A 27,910-nucleotide genomic window follows, 5' to 3' on the forward strand; every position below is an offset into this window, starting at 1 on the left:
AGGAAGAGGCAGGATAAAAATGTTTTTTTTTCTTTTTTCCGAAAGAAAAAATGTGGGTGTTACAGATGTGTCCTACTCCTGGTAAGAAACATATCATCAAAAGTACCTCAATAGGCACTATTTATGTCCTACTTCAATGAAGTATGAGTCTTCTAACCAATAACAGGCACCTGAAAGTTTGGGAAGAGAGAAATCTGTCATAGAAAGGTACTCACCTATAGTATCTGAAATAATTAAAATGCAGGTATGTGGATTAAATTCCTGAGTAACCTTTTTATAGCCCCCACTCTTCAAATAATAAAAGGGATGTCACACTGTGTATTTTCCAGAAAAGGATGTGCAGGTAAGCGGCGGGCTAGAAATTTAGAAGATAACAAAGCATTTTTGAAAGAAAAATTGGCATCACAAATTTGCATGCTTTCATGTGCAAGGCCATATTAATCTTGTATGTATTGTTGAAGCTTTGGTGGAGGGATTAGCAAAAATGAGCACAAAATGAATTTTGATAGAAGGTGTTGTACTATTTCATGTTCACATCTATCATTTTAAGAGCAGACGGAATTATATACAAGAATGCTAATATAAACAGAATAAACAGTAGAGCTCAAGTTCCTAAGACTATACCAAGAAATAACGTTAAGATAGAACAGCACATAGGGAATTAGATACTAAACAAAAATCACAGAATGAAGAATTAGAAAAAAGCATGCATTTCAGAATGTTATTTTAAACTAAATTAAAAAGCTAAAAAGAAAAACAAATTGCAACCAAAGTGAAAAAACCAAAAGACCCAGAAGGTAAAGACTTGAGTTCCAAATGCAGATATCCATATAAGCAGCTAAGAGAACTTTAACAAGTCACTTAGAAACTCAAGAGACTGCACTAATAAACGTGAAGGTTCTAAGTTAGAGCATATTTTAAAGATGTCAAATACAAAATTAACACCTAACTCATATCCTCCCACTCCAGCAAGTTTCCTCCCCTCAGCCATACCAAACATCCAGAAATTGAGAAGTATGAAATAAAAATAAGTTTAAATAATGAATTTTTTAGGTAACAGAGGAGACAAAATTTAAATCTTCTTTCCTGGGTTAAAAAGAACAACAGCCGGGCGTGGTGGCGCAGGCCTATAATCTCAGGACTTGGGAGGCTAAGGCAGGAGGATCGGTTCGAGTTCGAGGCCAGCCTGGGCTACAAAGTGAGCTCAAGGCCAGCCTCAACTGCATAGCAAGACCTTGTCTCAAAAAGACAAAAAAAACAAAACAAAAAGAACAACAACAAAATTTACCTTTTACAAATACAAGTGTGTCAAGAAGGAACTCATGACATCTGCACTAGGAAATGTAGGTCACTCTGTGTGCAGACAACTGTGCTCCAGTGAAGGCACTGGGCATTGCACAGCATTTTCCTGCCAAGGCTTTGGATTTCATTGTGATATTCTCACTCAATAACCAAGGTTCTTATTCAAAAATAAATTTAACATGACCTACTCTGACAATAATTATTTTTAAAAAACTACGCAAACCACAATAAAGTAGTATTTGATTAAATGTAGCTTAAACTTCAATTACTCAATTGATAAAAGCACTTTCTCCAATTTTTGATATTAAGAAACAAAGAAAAATACAGTACAGAGAAACGATTAGCTGAAAGCCTATACTAATGTGGGCAGGTATAAGAATGATAGGTCTCATCTCAATCAGCAATAAACCATTATTAATGTCTTCACTACACTTGAAATCTACATTCCAAAATCCTCAAGAATATAGCAAAACAAACATTAGGCAGATTAAAAAAAATTCTTTGGCAATATGGAGAAAATGAACTAGAGCCATTAAGAGTATTCTTTTTTTTTTTTTTTTTGGTTTTTCTCCGGTACCGGGAACTGAACTCCCGACCTTGCGCTTGCCAGGCAGGCGCTTTTGCCGCTGAGCTAAATCCCCAGCCCCCATTAAGAGTATTCTTGAATCAAGGAAGTTTCCCCAAATTTCTGTAACCTGAGTTCAAAAATACAGATACACAGGAAAATTGCAACACTGATTATCTCTAGTGAGAAGAACTGGGTTAGGATTTGGTGAATAAAAGAGCAAGGCATTTTTAAATAAATTCTTTCATTTACATTTTAATTTTGGAATTACCTATCAGAATAATTAAAATAGCTAATTCTAATCCATTAAACACTTGATAAGTAAGGATTCACCAAAATTAAATACTTTTACTCTTTAAAGGAAAATGAAAATGGTAAGTCATATTCTTCGAAGAAACATCTATAAATCACAGAGCTGATGAAGACTTATCAAAAATATGTAAATAATTACAAAATTTAGTAATAAAACAATCTATTAAAAATGAGAAAGGGATCTGAATAGCTGTTTCAAAGATATCCACAACTATAATTAAATGTGTGAGAATGTACTGATAGTCAATAAAGAAATGCAAATTAAAGCTGACACGAGACAGTACTACACAACCATTACAATGGCTGTTATGAAAGACATAAGCAATACATGTTAGGGAAGATAGGAAGAAACTACAATCTTCATGCATTGCTGGTGGGACTGTAAAATGATCCAACCAGAGTTTAGCAATTTCTTTAAAAATTATCATATAATCCAGTCATCCCGCTCTCAGGAATCTGCTCAAGAAAAATGAAATCATATGTTCACATAAAGACGCATATGTGAATGTCTATAGCAGCACTACTCATAAAAGTGAAAAGCTGGAAACAATCCAAATGCCCATCAATAATTAAATGAATAAAAAATGATATATCCACCCAAAGGAATATTTTCACCGATAAAAACAAACTGCTGCTTCTTGAATATAGATGAAACTCAAAAACATTGTTAGCAGAAAAAGACTACATAGTGTACAGTTCCAACTATGTGAAATATCCAAAAAGGGCAACTTACAAAAACAGAAAGTATGTTTATGGCTGGCAATCAAAGCAGAGATTAGCTATAAGTAAGTACAATGAATATTTTGAAGTGGTAAAATGTTCTAAAACTAGGTAATAGTGATAACTGTACAACTATAAATTTACTAACACTGAACTGTAAAAAAATTATTTAAATTGAACACTGGAAATGAAAACTACATAACAGTAAAGATGAATTAGGAATATAAACCAGCATTACAACCAGCTTATATTAATTATGTCATAACTATCATAAATAAGATGATTTGGAATAGCAACGATACAAAGAATTCCGTAACTAGAATGTTTAACAATCATTTGCTCCAGCACTACAGTACAAGACTGTGTATAAGAGATCACCAGGAACTTTGACTGTGTACAGTTAAGATAAATGATACATTAAGATTTTAAAGCTTTGTGGTGGCACATCGCTGTAATCCGAGCACCCAAGGAGGCAGAGGCAGGAGGATTTCAAGTTCAAGCCCAGCTCAGGGCTTAGTAAGAACTTATCTCAAAAAAATAAAAAAAAATAAAAATAAAAAGGGCTGGGGCCCTGGTTCTATTGCCAGTACCAGAGGCAAAAAGTCTTTAGAAAAATGTTTATAATCCTTAAAACAAACAAACCTGAAATTTCATAATTTTCAGTAGTGGTCAATGGCCTGCTTAATCCCTTACGGTATGGGTTCTGCTGGTATTTTTAGATGCCCTTTTTCCCCTTTGCCACTGAGTCTTTATTCATTTGAGAACTGCTGACCAGACACAGGTATGCCAGTATAACCAAGCGCACCTGACCAAGGAAAAGTACTACACCTACAGACAGAATGACACACATTCTGATCTTCATATTCTTTGTTTAGTCACTTGGGCTACAGTATCAATCCCTAATTCTACTTCTTAGGAATTAGAATACTAGAATTTACTTCCTTAGATTATTTTCTATTTGGGATTGAACTGAGGAACATTCTTTCACAGAGCTAAATCCCCAGCCTCTATTTTGAGACAGTTTTACTAAGCTGCCCAGGATGGCCTCAAACTTGCAATATTCCTGTCTCAGCCTCCAAAGCAGCTGGGATTACAGACATGCACCACTGTACCAGGCCTCTGTCTCAGATTCTTGAAATATGTGGTACAGTGAAAATCACATAGGTCCTACTGCAACTCTCTAACTTAGAATATATTCTTAAGAAAAATGATATTATCCAGGCAAGTTTTTGATCCTAAACGCAAGGCTCATAAAAAAGCAGCATTATTAAGTATTATTTTCATACTTACTAATACCTCACACCTCTTTCCACTTAGGATTTAAAAGTAGCAAGTTTTAAATTATTTATATGTAATGAGTACAAGTCTATGCAATACATTAATGAACATAGTAATGTGCCACTGTAAATTTCTTCTTAAAAACCAACCAATAATCAGCAAAATAATCAACAAGGCTGGGGTTATAGGTCATTCAGTAACCGGGCAATGATTAGGTGAAAAAGGAGAACATTATATGTTAAATATATTTAAATATTGCAATATAAAAATACAAAAATACAAAATGGTCCAAAATATTTTAAGTGCAAATGTGACGGCAGAAGTGGAAAATTCCACACTTCACTGCATGACAGCTCACAGTTGAAATACAGGTGCACTAAAAATACTGTATAAAATTAACTTCAGGCTATGTGTATGGTTTATATGACGCTTAAGCAAATCTCCAACATATCTCATTATGCTTATGCAATATTCCAAAAATCTGAAAAAAATTCCAAAACCCAAAACACTTCTAAATCCCAAGCATTTCAAATAAGGAATATCCATAGTAGATATACTTTCAAATTCACCAGAACTATATCTATAAATTAAAGATCCAGAGCCCCAGAGATGTGTTAAGGTATAAATTTTTTGAAAATGTATTTTATTTTGCAAAAAAATACAAGAAAAAAACCCCAAGGTCTTCTTTTGTTATTAGCGCTTCTGTTATGAAAGATATTCTCCTACAAAATAATGAAAACATTTTTGTGAAATAACTGATGTTACGCATAAATGAAAAATGCTTATTTTACCATAGTAATATAGCGCATAGAAAAGAGGACAAAAGAAATGGTTTAATGTTGTTGAATGCATTACCTTCAGGGGCAACTGCAGAAGGACAAACTTCTCTGAGGAGATCTCCTAGTGTTTGTAGCTGTCCATCTGCAGCCACAGGACGAAACAGCTTCTGAATGAAAGGCCGTTCAGTTGTCATCTATTGAAACATGAAAAACATAATCCAATCAATTAAATCTTTGTTGTTGCTATGTACAGATAAATAGACATAAATTTTATAATGGCACTGGAGGATCTTCTGATATGGTACAATCGAAGTATCCAACATCAAAGATGTAGTACCACAGAGAAAAATGTTTAACTCTAATATAACTTATAACTCTAATTCTCAGAAAACAAGCAAAGTTAGAATGCTGAACAAGGGCTGGGGATGTAGCTCAGCAGCATAAGCACCTGCCTGGCAAGCACAAGGTCCTGAGTTCAATTCCTGGTACCACAAAAAAAAAAAAAAAAAAAGATTCCCTATTAATAGAATGCTGAACATTAGTCACATGTCTGACAAAGGTGGTTTTTGTCACATATCTATAAAAGAATTTGTATATAACCAAATACTGTACAAAGATAAATCTGGCTGAATACTGTGTTGGAGAAGAAAGTTTTTAAAAACTGCACTGTGAAAGAGAATTTTAGGATAATTGGAAAATAGCTGTAAGAGCAATCATTATATAATTTGCTCTTAATAATTCCACTGTTTTGGCATGTTTAAAATGGTTTCACCTTCCTCAATACCTCATTGTGACTTAGAGCACAAAGATTTTGGAATGAGCCATGGTCTATGAAGAGTACTGCTATTCATGAGCTCTACAATCTTGCATTTACTTTCCTTTATCTGTTAATCTACAATATTTCATTTCACTTAAGCACTATTTGAACTGGGCCAAATTCAAAATAAATAAGTAAATATTACAAAGAATATAAATATCTTCCACCTTCCCTCTTAACTATTACTTCATTTAAAAATGTTACGTTTTAGTGTTATACTTCCTGGAGTGAAAACTTACAAAAACAAAGTAATGCTTCATATATACAAGTAAAGTTTCAAATACCTAACAATTAAAGAAAAGATATGTGTAAGTAGAGGGAAGAAACTTTTCTTGTTGGTTTGTTTCCTAACCAGAGATCTCAGTATCTTTGACCAAACCATCACAGCTTGGGTTTTTAAAATATCAAGTTCTAAGTGCTGACATAAAATGAAATATAAAGAAAAAATATAATGGTGAGCATATATGCAATCTTTCCTACCTGTACACCGTGCATTCAATAGATATACAATAGTAAGCATAATATTAAAGTAATATAGTTGAGTATTTACTGCTAGTATGAAAACACACTGTAGAAAACACTTGACATATTGATGATAATTAATATGCACGGAATATAATTCATCTCCTTTCATTAACTGAGCTGGTTAGGGCATTTGAAGACAGAGTATGATGGATATCTTTCTATGTAAGTAAGAAGCCCCATAACTTCCCATCCAAGTTGAAACCAAGAAAAATATGCCCAAGCATATTTTCATGATTAACTATGAAAAACAGTAAGGACTACAGGGGTTCAAAGCAAGAAGAAATGTATAGGGGACTGTAGTAACAACTTAAAATAGCCACCACCCACTTAGTGCTTTCTATCTTCCAGGCCATGAAGAGGCTTTTAAGACTCAGCAAAGGAAGTGACGTGATGAAAGAGGCTTTTTCTGAGGGCTGATGGAAAGCAGTGCTGTACGTGATGACTCGATGAAGAGGTGAAATCAGGATGACTGGTTGAGTGGCCTGAGTAAAGTAAGCCTGTGTGACGACAGCTGGGGCTGGGAAAGTGGGAAAGGAGGCACAGAAATATCCCAAGAAAAACTCAATGTGCTTCCTGAAGTCTGACCTGAAAAGATCAACACTGAAGAAATTTCTAAGAAGTTGAAGATCTCATTCATGCCCTAATTAGTTACAGAACTGTGAGAAGATTGGCTATAATAAAATTACATAAAAATATGTCAAACAGGAAAGGCCAAATGGTCTTACCTATTTAAAAATAAAAATTATCCTCTAAATCCCACTATTGGAAAAAAAGTTGTTATTTTTCTGTAGCTCTCCTTCTTGCACTATCTCCCAAACCTGACCCAAAACTATAATCTTCAACAGTCTTTTAAAATGAAGTATTTGCTTAGTGGGGAGAAGCTCAGATATTATGAAAATACTACTAAATTCAGTAGAATGGTAACCAAGAAAACTCTCAGCGAAGTAAAGTGTTGTTTGCATTTATCACAGGGTAAAATGCAAAAAAAAGCCCATTCCAAGTATAGCTTTAATACTGATAAAACAAGAAATGCTGATCTACTCTAATCAGATAAAAATAAAAAAATATACAATGTTACAGGCACAGCCACATCATAAACTAAGATCAAGTTTGAGTCTTATGTGAAACATAAAATATGCACTGCAACAACAACAAAAAAAGCAGACATTTGTTAAAACAGTACAGGCTTTGAAGACAGAAAAAACTGGTTTTGAGTCCTAGCTGTCATTTATTAGGGAACAATGGACACAATATCCTACCTTCTAAGAGCTTCAGTTTCCTCAAATGAAAATAGTTATATACAAATAAACATAGACCTGTATAAATGAGGATAATATCTACATTGTAGAATTTTTGAAATAAAAAATACACATCACTATGCTGGCGCACAGTAATTGGTAACTTAAAACACATTACTGTATCTTTAAACCATCACAGTTTTAGAACATTGTTGTGTATGTTTTAGTAATATTACCCAAGTTTAGTAGACTTAAGGTTTTACTGGGAGGGTTGATTTATTTTCTCTAAATTCTCTTGTCTGGATAACACAAAGTCCAAAATCATGAAATTCAGAATCATATGCTTCCACGTTTATTTTATATGGAAAAAGATAAAAAGGAAAGGTCACTTTAGGACTTTATTCAAAACTATCCTATAACTTAACACCAAAATCATGATCCATATAAGAAAATACTGATAAATGTGACTTCATCATAATTTTAAAAGGCCAGGCATGGTGTTGCATGCTTGTAAGGCCAGCACTCTGGGAAACTGAGGCAGGAAGCTCAACAGGTTAAAGGCCAGGTGGGGCAACTCAGTGCAAAGGACCAACCAATCCCTGCATCAGAGACACACACAGGGACGGACGGACGGACAGACAGACAGACAGAATGGGGAAAAAATTTTGCCAGCTATTCCTTGGGCAGAGGACTAGTATCTAGAATATATACAAAACTCAAAAAATTAGACCTTCCCAAAATAAAAAGATCTAAAAATGGGTAACTGCAATGAAAAGACATTTCTCAGAATAGGTATGTACAAATGACCAATAATTACAACACGGAAAAAATGTTTAACAACTCTGGCCATTAGAGAAATGTAAATTAAAGCAGCACTGACATTCCTTCTTATTCCAGAAATAATGGCTATTGTCAAGAAATCAAATGATAACCAAGGCTGCGAGGGAAAAAAGAAATCTACATTGCTGGTAGGAATGTAAAACAATACAACCACTTTGGAAATCAGCATGGAGATTCTTAAACTAAAAATAGAAATTCCACTCAACCCAGCTATTTCCCTTCTAGGTATCTTCCCAAAAGAGTTAAAGACATCATATTACAGTGATATGTGCACATTCATGTTTCTAGCTGCACAATTCGTAACAGCTAAATCTTGGAAGCAGACCATATGTCCAACAAAAGATGAACGGGTAAAGAAAATGTATTTATATACAATACAGTACTACTCTGTTATAAAGGATAAACAAGACAATGTAGAAAAATGGATGTACCTTGAGATCATGTGAAGTGAAATAAATCAGATATACAAGCTTAAATACTGCATGATCTCTCTTTTATGAGAAATCCAAAATACAAATAAAGAGCAAAATAAAAGAAAACAGGAAACAGGGACCTAGAGCTTTTGGAAAAGAGAAAGGGACAAAGAAACAAAGGAAGGAGAAGTGGATGAAAAAAAAGAATGAAGATGTGTTATGTACACATTCCAACTGCCCAAGATGAATATTAACATTATGTACTGCAAGCATGTACTAATAAAAAAATTTTTAAAAGAAAATCCAAGCCACGGACTTAATTTTGGTAGTATACATGTTAATTTAGGTCAGTCAATTATTAGAACAATGCCTAGCACATAGTTAATGCTGAGTAGGCAGTACTGTCCCTATTAAAATGTCACTTAATCAACAGAGCTTAACCGATTGTTAGTATTAACACAGACTTTGTACTGAGTTGCACAAACAAAAGGATTATTGTAATAGCATATACTACTCATCATATAGTAAACTCTGTTAATATATGAGTGCTTATTTTATTGTTTTGGTTATATATATTTTATCAATATAATATCAATTAAGAATGTAGGTTTGCAAAAACCAAAAAGAGGAAGAAGATTCTCAGAGCAAAGGGAGATTCTATTCACTGAAACAAAACTATAAGAAGTTATGATAGGAAAAAAAAGATAAAGCTTAATAGACACCCAAGGCATAAAACTTAGAAGTGACTTTAATTAAAAGGTGAGGAGGAAGCTGGGCATGATGGCACACATCTGTAATCTCAGCACTTGTGAGGCTGAGGCAGGAGGACCATTGTAAGTTCAAGACCAGCCTGGGCTACAAAGGGAGCTTAACACCAGCCTAAACTGCATAATGAGATCTTGTCTCAAAAACACCGAGGGGAAAAAAAAAAAAAAAAAGTGGAGGAATGGGGGTATCCTACTACTGACATATGAGGCAGTACCTAATGATGAAATAAATACAGTTTGGATAGGATCATCCTAGTAGTGGTCTCAGGCTCAGGATCTCCCCAAAACCTGAATCACTGAACTGAATCTATAGTATCATTTACTCCAGTTAGTTTTAAATGAACAATCTAGTCTCCTTCATTGAGTGCACAAAACAAATATACTTGATGGTTATAATTTTTTCCCAAATGTAGCAACAAACTGATTTAATAAGCTACTTTTATGTACACTGTTTTAAAATTCTTTGAAATAGGATGGTTTATTTACTCCATGTATAAGTAAAATTTATTTAATTTAGAAAGGTTGTTTACACATCAGAGGATTTCATTTGTTAAGATTTGCAAGTATTTGAAAACAATCAGCAATACTGAACTGGAACTGGAATTAGTAATGTTTACTGATTAATTACAAATGTAATGTTTAATAGCTATGTAAGTAGTACCATGTGGTAAAAATTACATCTATAAAATGGCTAAATTACAGAAGTATTAAATGAAAGAGATTTATATTATTAGCAGCATAATTTCAACTGAAGGCATTAGAAAACTAAGCTTTATAATTTTGAATGCTAATAAAACACAAATAACTATGTATAAGCCCATCTATGCACAAAAGCTACCTTTAAAAATTAAAAATCCCATCAATAATTATTAGAGCTATCAAATCTTATATTTTCATTTGACACACAATTTTAAATAATGAACCACATTTTAAAAATGTATCTCCACAATAAATAGTAAGAAGGCCAGGCGTGGTGGCGCACGCCTGTAATCCCAGCACTCAGAAGGCTGAGGCAGGAGGATTGTTGCGAGTTTCAGACCAGCCTGGGCTACAAAGTGAGCTCAAGGCCAGCCTGAACTGCATAAGCAAGAATAAATTAAATTTTACTTATACATGCAGTAAATAAACCATCCTATTTCAAAGAATTTTAAAACAGTGTACATAAAAGTAGCTTATTAAATCAGTTTGTTGCTACATTTGGGAAAAAATTATAACCATCAAGTACATTTGTTTTGTGCACTCAATGAAGGAGACTAGATTGTCCATTTAAAACTAACTGGAGTAAATGATACTATAAATTCAGTTCAGTGATTCAGGTTTTGGGGAGATCCTGAGCCTGAGACCACTACTAGGATGATCCTATCCAAGCTGTATTTATTTCATCATTAGATGCTTCCTCATATGTCAGTAGTAGGATACCCCCATTCCTCCTCACTTTTTTTTTTTTTCCTCCCCCTCGGTGTTTTTCAGATAACATCTCACTATGCAGTTTAGGCTGGTCTTAAGCTCCCTTTGTAGCCCAGGCTGGTCTTGAACTTACAATGGTTCTCCTGCCTCGAATTTTTGTCTCAAAAAGACAAAAATAAATAAATAATTAAATAGTAAGAGCTTCAAAATTGTTATGATGAGTATCAGTAAAATTTTCTTACAAATCCTCAGTTTTAAAAAAAATGGCATAGTACGTAATTTTAGTGAACCACACAGTTACTGAAATTCCATTAACTGTGGTAACAGACACAATAATGATATAAACAAAATCAATAAAATCATAATGAATACTGTATGTTTCCTTTGTTTAAAAGAAGGTTTCAGATTGTTTATAACAAAAGCATAGTTATAACAACAAAAACTACTTACTTAGAGAATTACTCTAATAGTATAGTAGTAGCCAGGTCCAGGATCTCATCATTCATTAAATATTATACTTACTAATGTGTGGATATAAAGATGAACAGCATACATATAAACAACTGTAACACAATGTTAGGTGATAACAGAATTACATACAAAGTTTTATGAGAGAATATTATAGAACCAGAGTACAAATTTCAATACTGGGGGCTGGGGATGCAGTTCAGCGGTATACCACTTGCCTAGCATGCTCAAGACCCTGTGTTTCCTACTCACACCTTCAAAGAAAACAAAACCAAGAACATCTCTGGCTTTCTTGGCAACAAGAGCAAAAAAAAAAAGAAATAAAAATAAAATCATAACTGGTTATATAATTGCATTTTCTAAGAGTAGAAGATACTAACAGGTATGAAATAAAATGTGCTAACTGTGACAGAATGTAAAATTTTATAACAGAAGGGAATTTCAAGAGCTTGAAATATAGGTTGAAATATACAGAGCTTGAAATATACAGCAGGGAATATAGGTGGACTTCAAACTTCCAAATTGAGATTTTTTTCTTAATGGAGAAAGAGATACAGCTATTTCAGCATTCAGAGGGCATCTGGTATGTAACTGTACTTGTCAGAAATTAGTACATAAAAATAGTAGGCTAAAGCCTACAGTAAAGAGATCGGACTATTGAATGCAGTGGCATGGGCCAAAGTTTGGTTGGAATCCTAAGCCCTAACATTACTGTGTGCCTAGGGCAAATTACACTCAACTGTGGCAGTCTGTTTCTGAATCACACAATGGAGAAAATTTATATCTCTGGAAGACTGCTGTGATAATTAAATGATATGTAAACAGAATATCTAATGCAACAGGTACTTAGCGATGACTAGTTATTTTCATTCCTCTTTTAAGTACTATTCAACCTGGAAGCCAAAGGAAGGTTACAGTACTTGTTATATATAGACCAAATACAGAGAGAACTAAAAAAGAAAAAATGGTATTCAAATTTCAGTTTCCTTCCACATCTTGCTAATTAGTATAAATTTTATATGTCATAAAGACAAATACAAGAAGAGTTTACACAGCATATGCTGCCAGACTTTACCAACAATGACACAATGTATGCTTTAAACGGCCACACACTTATTTGGCTTAAGAAATATTCATGCATGTCAAATTTTACATCACATGATATTCAGAAGGCACATATTTAAATTAGCTTATGAATATGCATAATTATAATGTCTCATTAAATAAAAAGAATGCTTTTAGACCTTTATAATAAACAGTCTTTTCGTGGTGAGAAGTGAGAGAACTGGGGCAGGGGGAAATCTATGTACTTACAACACTTGTCCTTTACGGATAAAAACAAGAAACTTCAAAATAATCACATTCTGTAGCTATGCTAGGACAGTCTGAAGTCAATTTTTAATATTCTTGACAACAATAAAAAATAATTAACATTTGAAAATCTATATTATTATAGTCAGAGACACTTAATCTCCAAAGCAGCAGTGTCTTAATTCAGGCTATAATTAAATGAAAAGCGCCCATCCGAATTATGACCACACATCTGGTTTAAAGTTTATGTTTTGTCTATTTAAATTATTATAGTTATTATAATTCTGTCTAGACAATGCCAAATATATTTTGTCACTGGATAGTTAAGACAAATACTGGCAACAGTGAGTGTCCTCCTCATATCCTCTCACTACATAATATATGTTACAAGGAAGCACAATTTAACTTGCAAGACTAGGATTAATTCGGTGTTACTTACTACTTCATTTATAAAACAAGTTAATTCCTTTAAAATTTTTAATATGAAATTATCATTATGGCTAAAGGTAATTTCTCTAAAGGTGGTAGGACTATTTTAGCAATGATTATGTTCTTCAAAGATTTCAACATTATATAAAATAATCGTGGTTGGGGGTTGGGGGTTGGGGGTGTGGCTAAGTGGTAGAGAACCTGCTTAGCAAGTATAAGACTCTGGGTTTGACCCCCGACATCCCTCCTCCACATCATAGTTGTTAATCTAATTGAAAGTCACACTCATACAAGAATAATGTGTTTAATAAGCTATTTTCTTCTGAAAGGTTGAAGGGTACTCTGATGTTTTCTCTTTATGGTAGAGATACACAAACTAAGAAGCACTTTTCATTTGTACAAAAATTAAAAACATCTGAGTAACAGCAGCTGTCCAGATTTTACAAATAAAATTCTGTCATGATACCCAGTCAAGTAAGTGTCCTCCCACAAGAAAATACAGTCGAAAGCCAGGCTAGGAAAGCCTGAAGCTCTGTAAAGAACATCACCTACACTCACTTGTCTAAACATGCTCTAAGTGTTTCACAGAGAGTGTTAAAGTTTGTGAGATGAAAAGATCTATTATCAAATAACTTTAAAAATTAGTACCACTAAAGCATCTTCAAGAGCAGATTAAGACTGTGTGTGGTGCCACAGACCGGTAATCCCAGCTACTCAAGAGCATGAGTCAGGAGGATCTCAAATTTGAGGCCAGCCTGGATACTGACAGAGAAAATCCTGGGTTCAATGCCCAGTACTGCTAAACAAATGAACAAATTTATTTTTAAAAAGGCCTGGGGATATAGTCCAGTGCTCCCTGGGTTGAATATCCAGTACCACATGGGGGGAAGGGATGAATCTGGTGGTATATAGATCACATGAAAATTCTTGTGAAATTTTCAGAAGTAGCAAACAAAAATCATAGATTTTTTAAACATTTGGCTGCTGACATAATTTGCAGAAAAAGAATTTTTTTAGAACAAAACTTTAATCTAAAAATATATGAAAAAGTATTATACTAAAATTATAAAACTCTTAGAAGAAAACAGGATGAAATGTTTGTGCCTTGGAAAAAGAAATTATTTTCTTAGCTATGACAATCTAAAAGTATAAGAATAGCAATAACAATAAAAGATCAACTAGATTTCATCAAAATTAAAAACTTATTCTTCAGAGGACATCATCAGGAATATGAAAAACCAAACAAATGTGAGAAAAATCTATGCAGACCATATATCTGATAAGAACAGTACACAGAATAAAGAATTCTTAAAAACTCAATTTTAAATAAGCAAAGGATTTGAAGCAATTTCTCACAAGATATATACATGACCACCTAAACACAAGAAAATATGCTTAATATCATTACTCATCAAGGAAATGCAAATCAAAACCAAAAGGGTTACCTGCTCAACGAGCCATAATTACAATGATAGAAAATAAGCATGGACAAGGACGTTGGAATGCTGCTGGCAAGAATGTAAAATGATGCAGATGTTTTGGGGAAACAGACTGACAATACTTCAAAAGGTCTAACAAAAAATTACTACATCACACAATAATTTTACTCCTAAATATCTACCCCAAAGAACTAAAGATATATGTCCAGCAACAAACTTGTACATGAAAGTTCATTGTGTAGTATCTGTACCAGCCAAAAGGTGGAAACAATCCAAATGTCTGTAAGTTGGTGAAAGGATAAACACAATGTGAAATTACCACACAGTGAGATACTAAAGGGCCATACAAAAAGAATGATGTGTGGATACATTCTCCAAAATGGATGGACCTTGGAAAGTATTATCCAAGTCAAAGAAACTAGACACAAAAAACCATATATTATAGATTCTAATCATATAAAATGCTCAGAATATGCAAAATTAGTAGTTTTAAGGGGCTAGAGGAAGAAGGCAAATGATGAGAGACTGCTAATGGACATGGAATTTCTTTCGGGGTTGGTGAAAATGTTTTGAAATTTTGCAGTGGTGTTGGCTGCACAACTCTCCGAATATCCTAAAATTTATTAAATACTGCTTTTTTTAAAACAGTGACCTTCATGATATTGTGACTATACTTCAATAAAGCTTTTATTTTTTCTTTAAAAATTACTCTCATAAATGATACAGGAAGTCCTTCTGAGGCGATGGGTCAAGTTTCAAAAGTGATTAATAGCTATTCATTATAATATTTTATGTGAGTTCTCTTTAAAAAATTCTATTCTAAAAAACAAAAATTAAATATAGGTCAGTAACTCCCAAACAACACAGATCAGAGAAACAGTCTCCTCTGCATCAATTAAGAAAAATCATGTTTTTTCTAAAAAAAAAAAAGGTGTATAGCCTCATGGCAACTTTAAGTTACCTATAGGACGTAAGTAACTCTGCCTTGTTTACCAAAACTCATTTAACATTCAGATTCTGATGATTAAAGCTAAAAGTTTTAAGTTACAAAATGATTGTTTAAAAAGGACTTCGCAAAAATATAAACATAATTTTATTGTAAAAGTTAATGTGAAATAGAAGTACCAAACACAGTGTTTAGATCATTAAAAATGCCCTTATGGATGAAGTGCTGCCCAGATTGTAGACTCACTATGTCTACTGTCTCTGAGCTTTCCTGGAACCACTTCCACTAGTGAGGGTAGCCAAGGAACGCATGTCTTCCTTCTTCTTTATGAGCTCAGGAACCTCTGGATTGCTACTCACATGGTTGGGACCTGAATGGGAGGGGGACTCTACAGTAAAAGGAACCCTTCTTCTGACAGATTCTGGAAGCAGAGTCTGGCATAAAAAAAGAACAATGCTGTAAGCACAGGTCAGGGTTTATAGAACTGATATAATAGCGCAATGTCATTATTACTTCCATGGCCTACTCCAGAAACTGAACAATTAGTTACAATATAAACAGCTATCTTCACCTTCCTTTTGAAATAGGGCAGTTCAGGCTGGCCTTGAATTCACTTATGTAATCCAGGCTGGCCTCAAACTCGCAACAATCCTCTTGCCTCAGCCTCCCAAGTGCTGGGATTACAGGTGTGCACCACCACACCAGGCACTGTAATTTTTGAAATACATCAAGAAGGGACTATGAACACAATCTAAAACAAGTTGATATGTCTCAATGGCATTTTCATTCAAGGTAATAACCACAAACCACCAGTTCAGCATGTCAAATGACAGGTTTCTTTTCCATAAAACAAGTTTTATGACAATTTATCCACCTGAAAAACAGAAAAGCGACTGTGGCAGGGAGCACCATTAAAAACTATCTTTTTTTTTTCAATGCCAAGGATCAAACCAGGGCCTTGTGTAAGCATTCTACCACTGAACTGCAACCCTTAGCCTCAAAAAGACAAATTCTACATCAAAGATTCATTAGCAAAAAACACAATCTGGCTAAAAGTTATAATCACAGTGCTTATTTTTTAAGCCCTCTCAGAAATCAGAGATTAAGAGATGAAAAATTTAGGCTCATGAATGTTTATCAAACTGCAGAAATGGGTAGAAGAGTGTGGTATTAGAGCTTAGAATATGATCCTTTACTCAAAGAATTTTAAGGCTCCAAAAGTTGCAGCATCATTTCCCAAAATTAACTGCAAGTTACGGAAACCTTCCTTATTATACAAAACACAAATTGCAATAGTATTAAATGCAAACACCATTAAAATGTTTCAAAGTAGTAAGACTACTCAATTATATCTGATACTGCATAGAAAAGCATGGAAGTCAAAAGTATTACATACTTTGAAGTAATATTAAGAGAACAAGTAAATTTGTTAGTTCCTTCCATAAGCATTCCTCAAGCAATGTAAAAGCACAGTTCAAGTTACACTTTGATGTGTAGATCCTTTTGAAAGCTCCTCCGCCGTGTTTTATATGAAGCATCTGTAGCTAAAATGAACACCTAGTGAAGAGTACGGATGCTACATTACATAAGCAGACGTCAGAACTGTCCCACCTGATTCTAAGTTACTTTAAACATGTACACAGAGTTAGAAATTAGCTACGGCTTACTTCTTAGAAGCAGCAGATAATTACCCTCGTCATGATGAAAAGGAATTTAAATGTAAGCTAATAGAGAGGTATTTCTCCTATAGCAAAGCTCTGCTTTAAAAGTAAACTTTAAGCCAGGTGTGGTGCACACCTGTAATCCCAGCACACAGGAGGCTGAGGCAGGAGGATCACTGCAAATTTGAGACCAGAGTTTAAGAGATGATAAATCAGCCTCATCAATATTTATCAGACTGCCGAAATGAGTAGAAGAGTGTGGCATTACAGCTTAAAACATGATCCTTTGCTCAAAGAATTTTAAGGGTCCAAAAGTTGCAGCATCATTTCCCAAAATTAACTGCAATTTAAGGGAACCTTTCTTATTATACAAAACACAAATTGCAACAGTATTTAATGCAAATACTGTTAAAATGTTTCAAAGTAATAAAACTGGACTACAAATTGAGCTTTAGGCCAGCCTTAACTGCACAGCAAGACCCTGTCTGAAAAAATTAAAAAAAAAAAAAAAAAGTAAACATGGTATTTAAGGTACATTAATTCTCTGTATTTGAAAATGTAATTTCTATGTATAATGTTATAAAGTCAAATAATGATATAAAAGTTGAAATTCAATAATTAATATATTAGTTTGATTTCTCAAAGTTTCATGCACATTAGCTCGATCACATATCTAATATACAAATCACTCATTAGTGAACTCAACACTCATTTGAAACTGTATTTCATATAATTTCACAACTAGTACAACTTGAATTAATCTGTGTTGAGCATATAAATGTGTCACAACATATGTGTGCATACAGTTGACTTTCACAAAAGATTACACCCTAGGTAGACACATGGTCTACTCAAATCTTTTTCCAATGTGTATCTAAGCTGGCATGGCGGCACATGCTTGTAATCCAAATACTCTGGGAGGATGAAGCAGGAAGATACCAAGTTCTAGTCCAGCCTGGGGAACTTGGTGAGGTATTGTCTCAAAATCTAAAAAAGGGTGAAAATGTAGCTCAATATAAAGGCCCTGGGTTCAATCTCCCCTACCAAAAACAAACCTGTGTATCCAATCCTGTTGAACTTAATTATAATCAGATTCACCATTTCATAGAAACCTCTCTCTAGCCCTCTAAGATTACTATGAAATAGTGGCTACCTGAAAGAGCAGTGAGGCTCTTCTAAGTTGATAGCCTTGGACTAAGGAGACCACTGAGAAACACACCCTGTTTAAGAAAGAATTATTTTGTTCACAAGGCATCAAGCCAGATAATACAATTCAATGTTTACATTACACTTTATTTACTGAGAATTAACATTTCAATGTACTATACATAATATGCAAAGAAGTAATCTGCCTACCTAATGATTTGACAGGTTTCAAATACATGTTATTATAAATGATAGCAACATAATCTATGCACACATCAATGTACCTACAAATATATCTGTACTTTTACTATTGCTTCAGAACTTATAAACAATCTCCATGGACCACAAAGCAAGCCACCATATAAAATCCCTCAACACTTTGAAAATTAAAAGCACAATAAAACATAAAGCATGACTGAGGAAGTGTGGCATCTGCTTCACAGGGTACAATATACTAAAATGAAATGTCAAACAAAATTGCCTAGGCTCAGGACCAAAATAATACAATAGCTTTTCTCTTTTAAAATTGATTTTTTTCCTTCTAGTATTTCTAAGTGATCACCATATATAAGGCCTGTTTGAAATGATTACCAAGTAGTTATTTTTAAAGTATGAGTAATTAGACCAAAAGCAACTCTTCTATTTACCCAAAAGAGGGAACCACTACTGAGAATCAATGCCTAGTAATTCTGTTCTTAACAGACAGGTGTTGTGTGTTCTGGCATGTTATATGAAAATCATTTATGAGAAGAACAGGAAAAAAATTAGAACATAGTTCTCACTATTGGAACAGATAAGTGATTGAGCAGATTTCTGATAGCATGAAACTAAATTCAACAGGCTGAATGATCACCCCAAGATGCATCAGTCTAGATTTTGGCATTCTCTGTAAACAGAAAAGAGATGGAAAGCAAAACGCAACAGTCACACAAATAAACAGACTTAGGGCCTGAAGAGACTTTTGAGAATAGTAAACCTGAAGAAATTGGACATTCTTTAGATAGGGATTAAATACAAGCCCAGGCTTGTTACTGCCAAGATCGTATTAGGCCATCAGTAAACTGGGAAGCTAAAAGGCCATGGTTAGTGAAAAAATGGAAGACTGACAAAGCCAGTTGTGGTGGCACACAGCTGTATTTCCAGCACTCAGGAAGCCAAGGCAGGAGAATCAGAAGTTTGAGACCAGCCTGAGCTACACAGCAAGTTAGAGAAAGACAGAGAGAGGAAAGAGACAGGAGAGGAGGAGGGGAGCCAAATTGCTTTGTTTTGTTTTTTAGTTTTGGTCTTTTTGAGACAGGATTTCGCTACACAACTCAGGCTGGCCTTGAACTCATTTTGCAGCCTGGGCTGGCCACAAACTCCAAGTGATCCTCCTGCCTCAGTCTCTCAAGTGCTGGGATTACAAGTGTACACCACCCCACCTGGCCTTAGATTTCTTACTACAACCAAGAAATTTCTTGTGGAGAGGGTTAGTGAAATAAAACCATCTTTTTGAATCAAGCTATTTTAAAATGAGGTACAATTTATTTTGGCTTTAAAATTGCTGCATGTAATACCTGGATTACATGAAGAACAAAGTTCATTCAGTTCCTAAATTTGAGAGTTCATGTTTTAAGGTGATCACTAAAAACTGCTTGTTGATTATTAGAGAAAACTTTCTGTACATAAAAGAGAAATCCTACAACTTCAGCTGCTTCACGTAAAGGGAAGATGATACATTTCTACTCTGTCCATATATGCTCTCTGAGAAGAAAAGGGTCTGAAGGTAGGACCCAACAGAAGGTAGGAAGCTGCATGATAAGCCTGATGAGGATGAAAACTGGAATGTAGTCTCAAATGGGAAGTTATGATTAAAAAAAAAAAAAGGGCTAAGAAAACCAAATGAATTTAATACATGAAAGAGAATAGGTTCCGGAACCAGACTACACTGCCTGGGGTCCAATTCTGCTCTAATTGCTAGGTAAATGAGACTAGACAAGTTTCAATGACCAATCTATATCTCAATTATCTCATCTATATAATAGCACATAACCCAGAGGACAACAGTAAGGACCAAGTGATCAAATACAGTATCTGGCACTCTATAAAGTACAAAATAAAAGTGAGTTATTGTTGCTTTCATCTACAGTTTGTTTTAATTACTAGTACTGTTTTTTTAATCTTTCAACTATTGAAAAATAACCTAACTTACTGCAACTAATTACTAATGAGAAAGTGTTAACTTCACCTAATGACAGTCTTAGTAGTCTGGGGCAATACCATTAATTCTGCATATCTTCATTTTTCTACCTATAAATTAGAGATATTATTTGCCATGAGATTATTTTAAAATCATTAGATACAACTATTTTTAAGAAGCTCTTTGGAAACTTAAAATGTAGTAACGTTTGCTCTCACCCAATGCTCTAGAAACCAAACAGTCAATTATATCCATCAAATGTTCCCATTCTTATGCATCACACTCATTTTAAAATATACCCATCAAAGGAGTTTGTAAGTAATAGTTGCTTTTGTTTTTCAGAGATTCTCATAGGAAGCAATTTAACTCTAAAAAGATCTGAGAGTAGTAGCATAGTTAGTAAGGGCATCCAAAACTTGCTGTGTTGGGCTGCCCCCTACCGGCTTCAATATACCTATCCCTTTCAAAAGGCACTCTTTAAGAAGTATGACTCAAATTTTACCTTAGAATAGTAACACTGCCAGGCTGGTAATGCACACCTCTAGTCCTATCACTCAGGAGGCTGAGGCAGGAGAATGGAGCATTCCAGGCCAACCTGGGATGCATAGCAAGACCTTGTGCCCTGCACCCCCGCCAAACACCCACTAAGGCAAATTATTATTATTTGCTAATTCATTTAATCATTCATTCTAATAGAAAATAGTGTCTGAGAGTCATCTATAAAGATACAGATATGAAACAGTCCTTGTCCTGGGGGAATTCATAGATTACTGATTACAGAGAGACTATACACTTTAATAGGACCATGATGAAATACTAGAGAATGGCCTATGTCTCTATTATATTACAATGCTTAATACAGAAAAAGAAATAGGCTAATAATCCACTACCTAAGTGCCATCGAATAGTAAACTTAGTATTGCACAAGTCAGTTCTATGCCACATTGTCCTATTCCATAAATTAGGGAGTTACATTAGATGATTCCTCTAGCTTCTATGTCTGTAATATTCCACTGCTATATTTGCCATAGCAGAGGCTGCAATAAATGTTTTAAAATAAAAGTTCAGAAAATAAAGAACTAAATGTTACATTATGTTACATTTCATTTCATTTTGGTATCAGAAATCGACCTCAGGCAGGGGCTGTGCCGCTGAGCTATATCCTGCCCGAAAGAAACAAATTTTAAATGGTGTGATAAGTTGGGCGCACATGTGGAGAGATCAAAAAAGACTTAGTGAAGTGACTGGAGGCAAGTTTAGAAGCAGTCCACAAGGACTATTCCTTTACTTGTGCGTTTAATAAATGTCTAAATTAATCGGAGAGAAATGAAATTAACTTTATGGACTAAGCTTAGATTATTATTTACTAAAAAAAGATAAAAATTAATGATGTCCTCAACATGCCAGAATTCTGATTATAACTGTTATCTTCACTTAGACCAAATGTTCAAGAAGTGAACATTCACTGTATACTTTTGTCTTTCTTCTCATGAGATAAGTCATATATATTTTATTTTTCAATTTTTATTAATAATGTCTGCAGTACAAGATTATATTTCTCATGGGGAGTTGGTACATATACATAACTCATCCATATTCTTTTTCATTCCCTTCTCTCGCCTTCTTCATCTTCCCTTGATTCACTTCCATTTACAAAAGGTCTATCTCCCTATTTCCTATTATCTTTTATTTTGCTCTTTATTTATACTTTGGGTTTCTCATGTGAGAGGCATCACGTATTATTTAAGTCTGATTCATTTCACTTAACACTCTGATCTCAAGGTGCACAATTTACCTACTAAAGCCTGAAGTTTATCCTTCTTCATGGCAAAGTAGTACTCCATTGTATGTAATTATATTTTCTTTGTCCAATCATCTGCTGATGAACACATAGACAACTTCCAAGATTTAGTTATGAACAACCCTGCTACAATCATGAATATGCAAATATCACTCTAATACGATGTCTTTAATTCTTTTGGGAAGGTATCTAGAAGGGGAACAGCTAGATCAAATAGAATTTCTAATGTTAGTTTTTTCTAGACTCTCCATACTGATTTCCATAATGGCTGTACTAGTTTACAACCGCACCTCACCAATAATGTTGGTGTGGGTACTGTGTTAGGGCAGGGCCTACCCACCTGGGGGTAGACATAGGCTTATGGAGAAACAAGTACAGAGGGATGACCAAAACTGAGGAAATGCAAATTAAGTAGCTGAATTATTTGCATTTTTTGATGGAAAAGCAGAAGATAAGAGCAGACAGAGACCTCTATCAAGGGTCCTTTCAGGAATGGACACCTTGAATACTGACTGACCATATCAGAAAACACATGTTAAACAAGTATCCCTGAAATAAGATAAAATCTTCAAAGGTAAAGTGTAGAATTAGCCTAAAACTGAAGATGCTAAACTACCTGTGAAAAATCTAGGGCTAGGGAGTGAGGAGTGCTTCACTTTCCCACTTTCCTCTGCGAAGCGGAAGAATGAAACAGTGAAGGAAAGGGAAAGTACTCTACAGGTTTCATCTCAGGGGGAAAAAAGCAGTAAAGGAATGGTGTCTCAGTAAGTAAATGGGTCTTTTAACAACATGATCACGAGCTTCTGGAAAGTGAAGGCCAGTGTCATGGAGGGAAAACTCTGAAGTGCCAAACGTAAAAGCCAAAAGGGAAACAGTAATAACCGCACATCAGCCAGGGACTCAGCACCCACTTCTCATTACATATTCCAGAAGGGAATGACCAATAAAGACTATACTATGATTCTAAGTGGTGAAACGTTAAAACTAAATCAGTTAATTCAAGAAACCAAGCAGAAATGTCTGCTAGGAATATCATGATTCAAGCATCTTGGCAATGCAATCTAGCAAAGCAATAAAGTAAGAAAAAAGAAATGGGTGGTTAAAAACAGTATTATTGTTTGTTTCACTGATGCCATAAAAACAGAAATCAAAACTGAATTTTAAAATCTACAAAACATTTAAAAAATAAGAGAGTAAAGCACTGTGCCAATTTGAAGAAAATCTTAAAGTTTAAAGAAAATTTGCATAAAATCATCTTGCCTAAGAAAATATAATCTAAGACAAATTATAGCAAAATGAAAATTGAAATTCAATATTTCTGCTTATATTAAACAGCACACTATGAGAAACTGCACACAATTTAATTAATTAATTAATTATGTCTTTTTGAGACAGGGTCTGGCTATGCAGTTCAGGCTGGCCTTGAACTCACTTTGTAGCCCAGGCTGGTCTCAAACTCACAGCGATCCTCCTGCCTCAGCCTCCCCAGTGCTAGGATTACAGCATATGTCACCACACCCAGCTGCATACAACAATTTTAAAAGCCACATGGAAAAATGAGTGACTGAACATAATCAAGGAAGTATAGAAAAAGGGGAAAAAATTACCTGCTCCAGCAAATTTGAAAACACACAATTAAGTAAGGATTATAAACAAATATACTAAAAGCAGAACAGAGCATCTAAAAACAGATTCCAATAGTGAAACCATTTTATATTAAAGCAGAGGTAGATGGTTCAGCCAGTGGAAAAAGGATAGTTTATCTTAGGAGTGAACAAGCTGTAGCCCGCAAGCTAAACTGTGCCATCCACCTGTCTATGTAAATAAAATTACACTGGAACAGGGCCATGCTTATCACGGGCAAACTTTCACAGATGCTTTCATGCTACACACAAAGTCACAGAGTTGCAACACAGCATCTGGTCTGCAAACCTGAAAGTGTTTACTCTCTGATCTTTAAAGTCTGCTAACACAGAAGTACTTTGGGGCAGAGGGGTGGTACTGGGGAATGAACCTAGGGCCTTCCCAAGGAAATACATACCCAATTTTTTTTTTGAGACAGGATCTCACTAAGTCACCCAAACTTGTGATCCTCCTGCCTCAGCCTCCCATACTGCTGGGATTACAGGTATGCAGCACCATGCCCAGCTAATGTATGAATGGATAAATAGTATGTGGGATTACACACACACACACACACACACACACACACACACACATTTATATATTAAGCCTTAAGGAAGAAGAAAATTTTGATGCTACAGCTTGGGTAAACCTTGAGAAATAAGTCACAAAAAGGCAATGTAGCACTCAGAAGGCTAAGCATAATACATAGCAAGGCTGTGTCAAAACAAAACAAAAAAAAGACAAATACTGTATGATTCCCCTTACATGAGGTACCTAACATAGTTAAACTCAGAAAAAAATAGCTGACTAAAGGATATAGACTTTCAACTCTGCAAAAAGAAAAGTTTTGGAGAACAGATGCACAATCATGTAAATGTACTTAACACTACTGGACTGCACAGTTAAAAATGATGAAGGCAGTAAATTTTATGTTATATGTATCTTACTAAGAGTTAACATTTTTAAATTTTTGAAAAAAGGAAAGGTACTATTTTCTTCTAAAAAAAAATCAAGCAACATATGATTAGTTGTGGAACACAGAATATTTATATTCCACTCTACTAAAAATAATTATCTCTGCACAGTCAAAATATATTACGAATTATATGTATCTTTCTGAAGTGACAAAAATTAAAGTGAAAGCAATAATCATCACTTTATTAAACAATGAGTCCCTCTTCAAATAAAAACAACAGAAGAACAGAATTATAGCTCGCCGACATTTATAACCCTGGAGGAGCAGGAATCCTAACAAATATGGCCATAATTTGTCACAAATTTCTCCTCTCACAACACTAAAAATTAACGTTTTTTGAAAACAAAAGAGTCTAAAATTTGGCTCCTTCTTCAGTTTAGGAAGTACCAAGTTAACTCCTGACACCCTAGTTTCCATTTTTAAAAATGTTTTCTCTTCCAAAATCCCTACATATTTAAATTTTTAAATATTGTTAAGCACATTACAATAAAAAGTAGACAGGCTTAGGTAAAAATGGCTAGTGAACCTCCAAATTAAAAGGAATAGGTTTTCATTGGAGTAATAAATGGGAAAGAACACAGTTCTGCTGATTATGAAAGATAATAAAACTAAATTCTAACCCTAGTTTATTTTACTACTATATGATTCAGAAGAACTTCTTTCAAAGACAAGTAGGAATCACTTATCTGTATTAGACAATAAGCACAGTTTACCAGCTTTGTGTTTCTGCTTAAACCTAACCATTGTTAAATTATTCCTAAGAAGATTATGTGAATTTATTTACAATCTCAAAAACATGTAGGATATAAAGCAGATGATTAAATGATCTTTGTTGATTAAATAAGAATGGATATTCAGATTATTTAGAATTTCTCATTCTTTATAGGATAAAGAAAAACCTCCTTCGTAAGGTCTGACTCTAACCTTCAAAGCCTTATTCCCCTCAACTCTAACTGCTCAATATAAACAGGATGTCTTAAGACTCACAGCGCCCCCTGTGCCTCAAAGTTCTTCTTGTGACTCTATGCCTGCCCAGGAGTCCACCCATCTATCAGATACTTGGATATAACAAGCAACACAGCTTTCTCTGCCCTCCCAAACCAGAACAAATTCCACCTAGGGACATTATACTTTGACTGCACTACATAACTCTTTCACCACAGAAATTAGTGCTACAGTTTTATATTTGTTTGTATAGTCAGCTGTTACTTTTTTAACCTTTTGACAATTTCTCTGATGTATAATATTAATCACCATATAAACCTCCTGTGCACAGCACCAGACACAGCGTGCAAATACTTGTGAGTAAATGAACTCATATCAAAGAGACGAACAAGACAAATCTTTCTTACCCAAAGTACAGCATATTCCCAGGACAATTGTTTCTTGAAAAACAAAAGCGATAAGCCTTATTTTCATTCTGTAACATAAACAGCAATGCCTAAAGACTTCATGGTCAGTCAGACACACAAACTTAAATATCACATGGTTTCTCTTACATAAGAAATCCAAAGTAGAAATAAAGAGCAAAATAAAAGATAATAGGAAACAGGAAGACAACTCTTTTGCAAAAGGAAAGGAGACCAAGAGATGTAGAGAGTGGGGAGGGATTAAAAAACATTCAGATGTGTTATGTACGGATACCAACTCCCCACGATGCAGGTAACCACTATGTACTGCAAACATGCAAGCATAAAAGTTTTTAAGAGACTCCACGGTTATTTTATAAATCTTTTTGATAAAATGCCCTCATTAGTTACCATCTACTTACATGTGCTATTCTAAATAAAATTTTGGTTGTATTTCTGAAACACTTTCTGTCATTAATCTCATTTCTAGAATACTGGCTATTACTGAAGCACCTGGATTTCTGGAACTCAAATCTGAAACTCACACACCAAACCAAACTGTTATGTAAATGAGAGAAACATGGTCTGTAACATCTCTGGACAAATTTAACTTTTACCACTAATACCCTGTTACTTGATTATAGTCATTTTGAGCCCATGATAAATACACTGCAGATTAGAAAAAAAGAAGTTTTCCAACAACCTTTACAAAAGTTAATCTTTATATTCCTCTACCAGTTACAGATTTTCTAGGTTGCTATCAATTTATGTATTTAATAAAAATAGACTGGTTTTTTGTGATAACTGTGCCTTGAAAATTTTGTAAAGTTAAGTTTTATAAAGAAAAATTATATACTGTTCATAAATCAGAACTAGAATTCTTCACTTTTGTCATTCTGAATGATGGATTGACCTTCAGTTTCTTCATTTATTAAATCAAATAATGATTCCCACCACCTAGAATAGTTTTGAGGCATCAACATGATAAAATAGGCCTTAATCAAATATACCCAGGAGCCTCATTCCTTTCTTGCTATACAGAAATTCTAATAGGATTCTGCAGGGTAAAATAAATATTTTAGTAAAATTATTCCATTTATGTCTTTTTTCCCTTGTTCTTTTTTTTTCATTTATATACTAATAAATGCAGATTTTTCTGGGTTTTCTTTAAATCTTCTTACTAATTTAGAGTCTCAGTACAGTTACTTATATATAGTTGTATTAAAAAAAAAAAACAGGTGCTAATTAATCAAAATGTTGCATAAGTAAAGGCCACAATTAATAAACAGCCTATCACAACCATACAAACTAATCAAAAGTTAGTAAAAGAAATACCTTTAGATTACAGAACTAGAAAAAAGGAAAGCAAGGTCCTATCTTTGGTCATAGATAAACAGAAATTCAAAAATGCAAAACTGAGAAAGCCAGGAAATGATAAACTGGCAAAAAATAGAACTCTTAAATTTTTACATTCACTTACATATTATGCTTCTGGAATTTTACTGAAATTCAATAAAGAAGAACCAAAATGGAAAGGGTGTAAAATCAAAAACAAAGATGTATAGTTTAACTGAGAGTCAATGAAGTCCTCAGGCTCTTTTTCTTTTTAAGAAGAA

General features: G+C 34.2%; 1 protein-coding gene across 5 annotated transcripts in view; it reads right to left on the bottom strand.

Annotated features, from left to right (window-relative positions):
* The window catches only part of Atg5 (autophagy related 5), a 145,217-nt gene that overhangs the window by 34,187 nt on the left and 83,120 nt on the right, over positions 1 to 27,910 (bottom strand). For 4 of the 5 annotated variants that reach the window (XM_013510873.1, XM_013510876.1, XM_013510874.1 and 1 more), the window contains one exon: positions 5,033 to 5,150. In XM_013510873.1, coding sequence (XP_013366327.1) covers positions 5,033 to 5,150 — 118 coding nt within the window. Of the gene's footprint in view, positions 1 to 4,791; positions 4,900 to 5,032; positions 5,151 to 27,910 lie in introns of those variants that run through there. The other variant, XM_013510875.1, reaches the window with a different exon arrangement.

Source organism: Chinchilla lanigera, unplaced genomic scaffold (genome assembly GCF_000276665.1).
Source record: "Chinchilla lanigera isolate Chin_1 unplaced genomic scaffold, ChiLan1.0 scaffold00010, whole genome shotgun sequence".
NCBI lineage: Eukaryota > Metazoa > Chordata > Mammalia > Rodentia > Chinchillidae > Chinchilla > Chinchilla lanigera.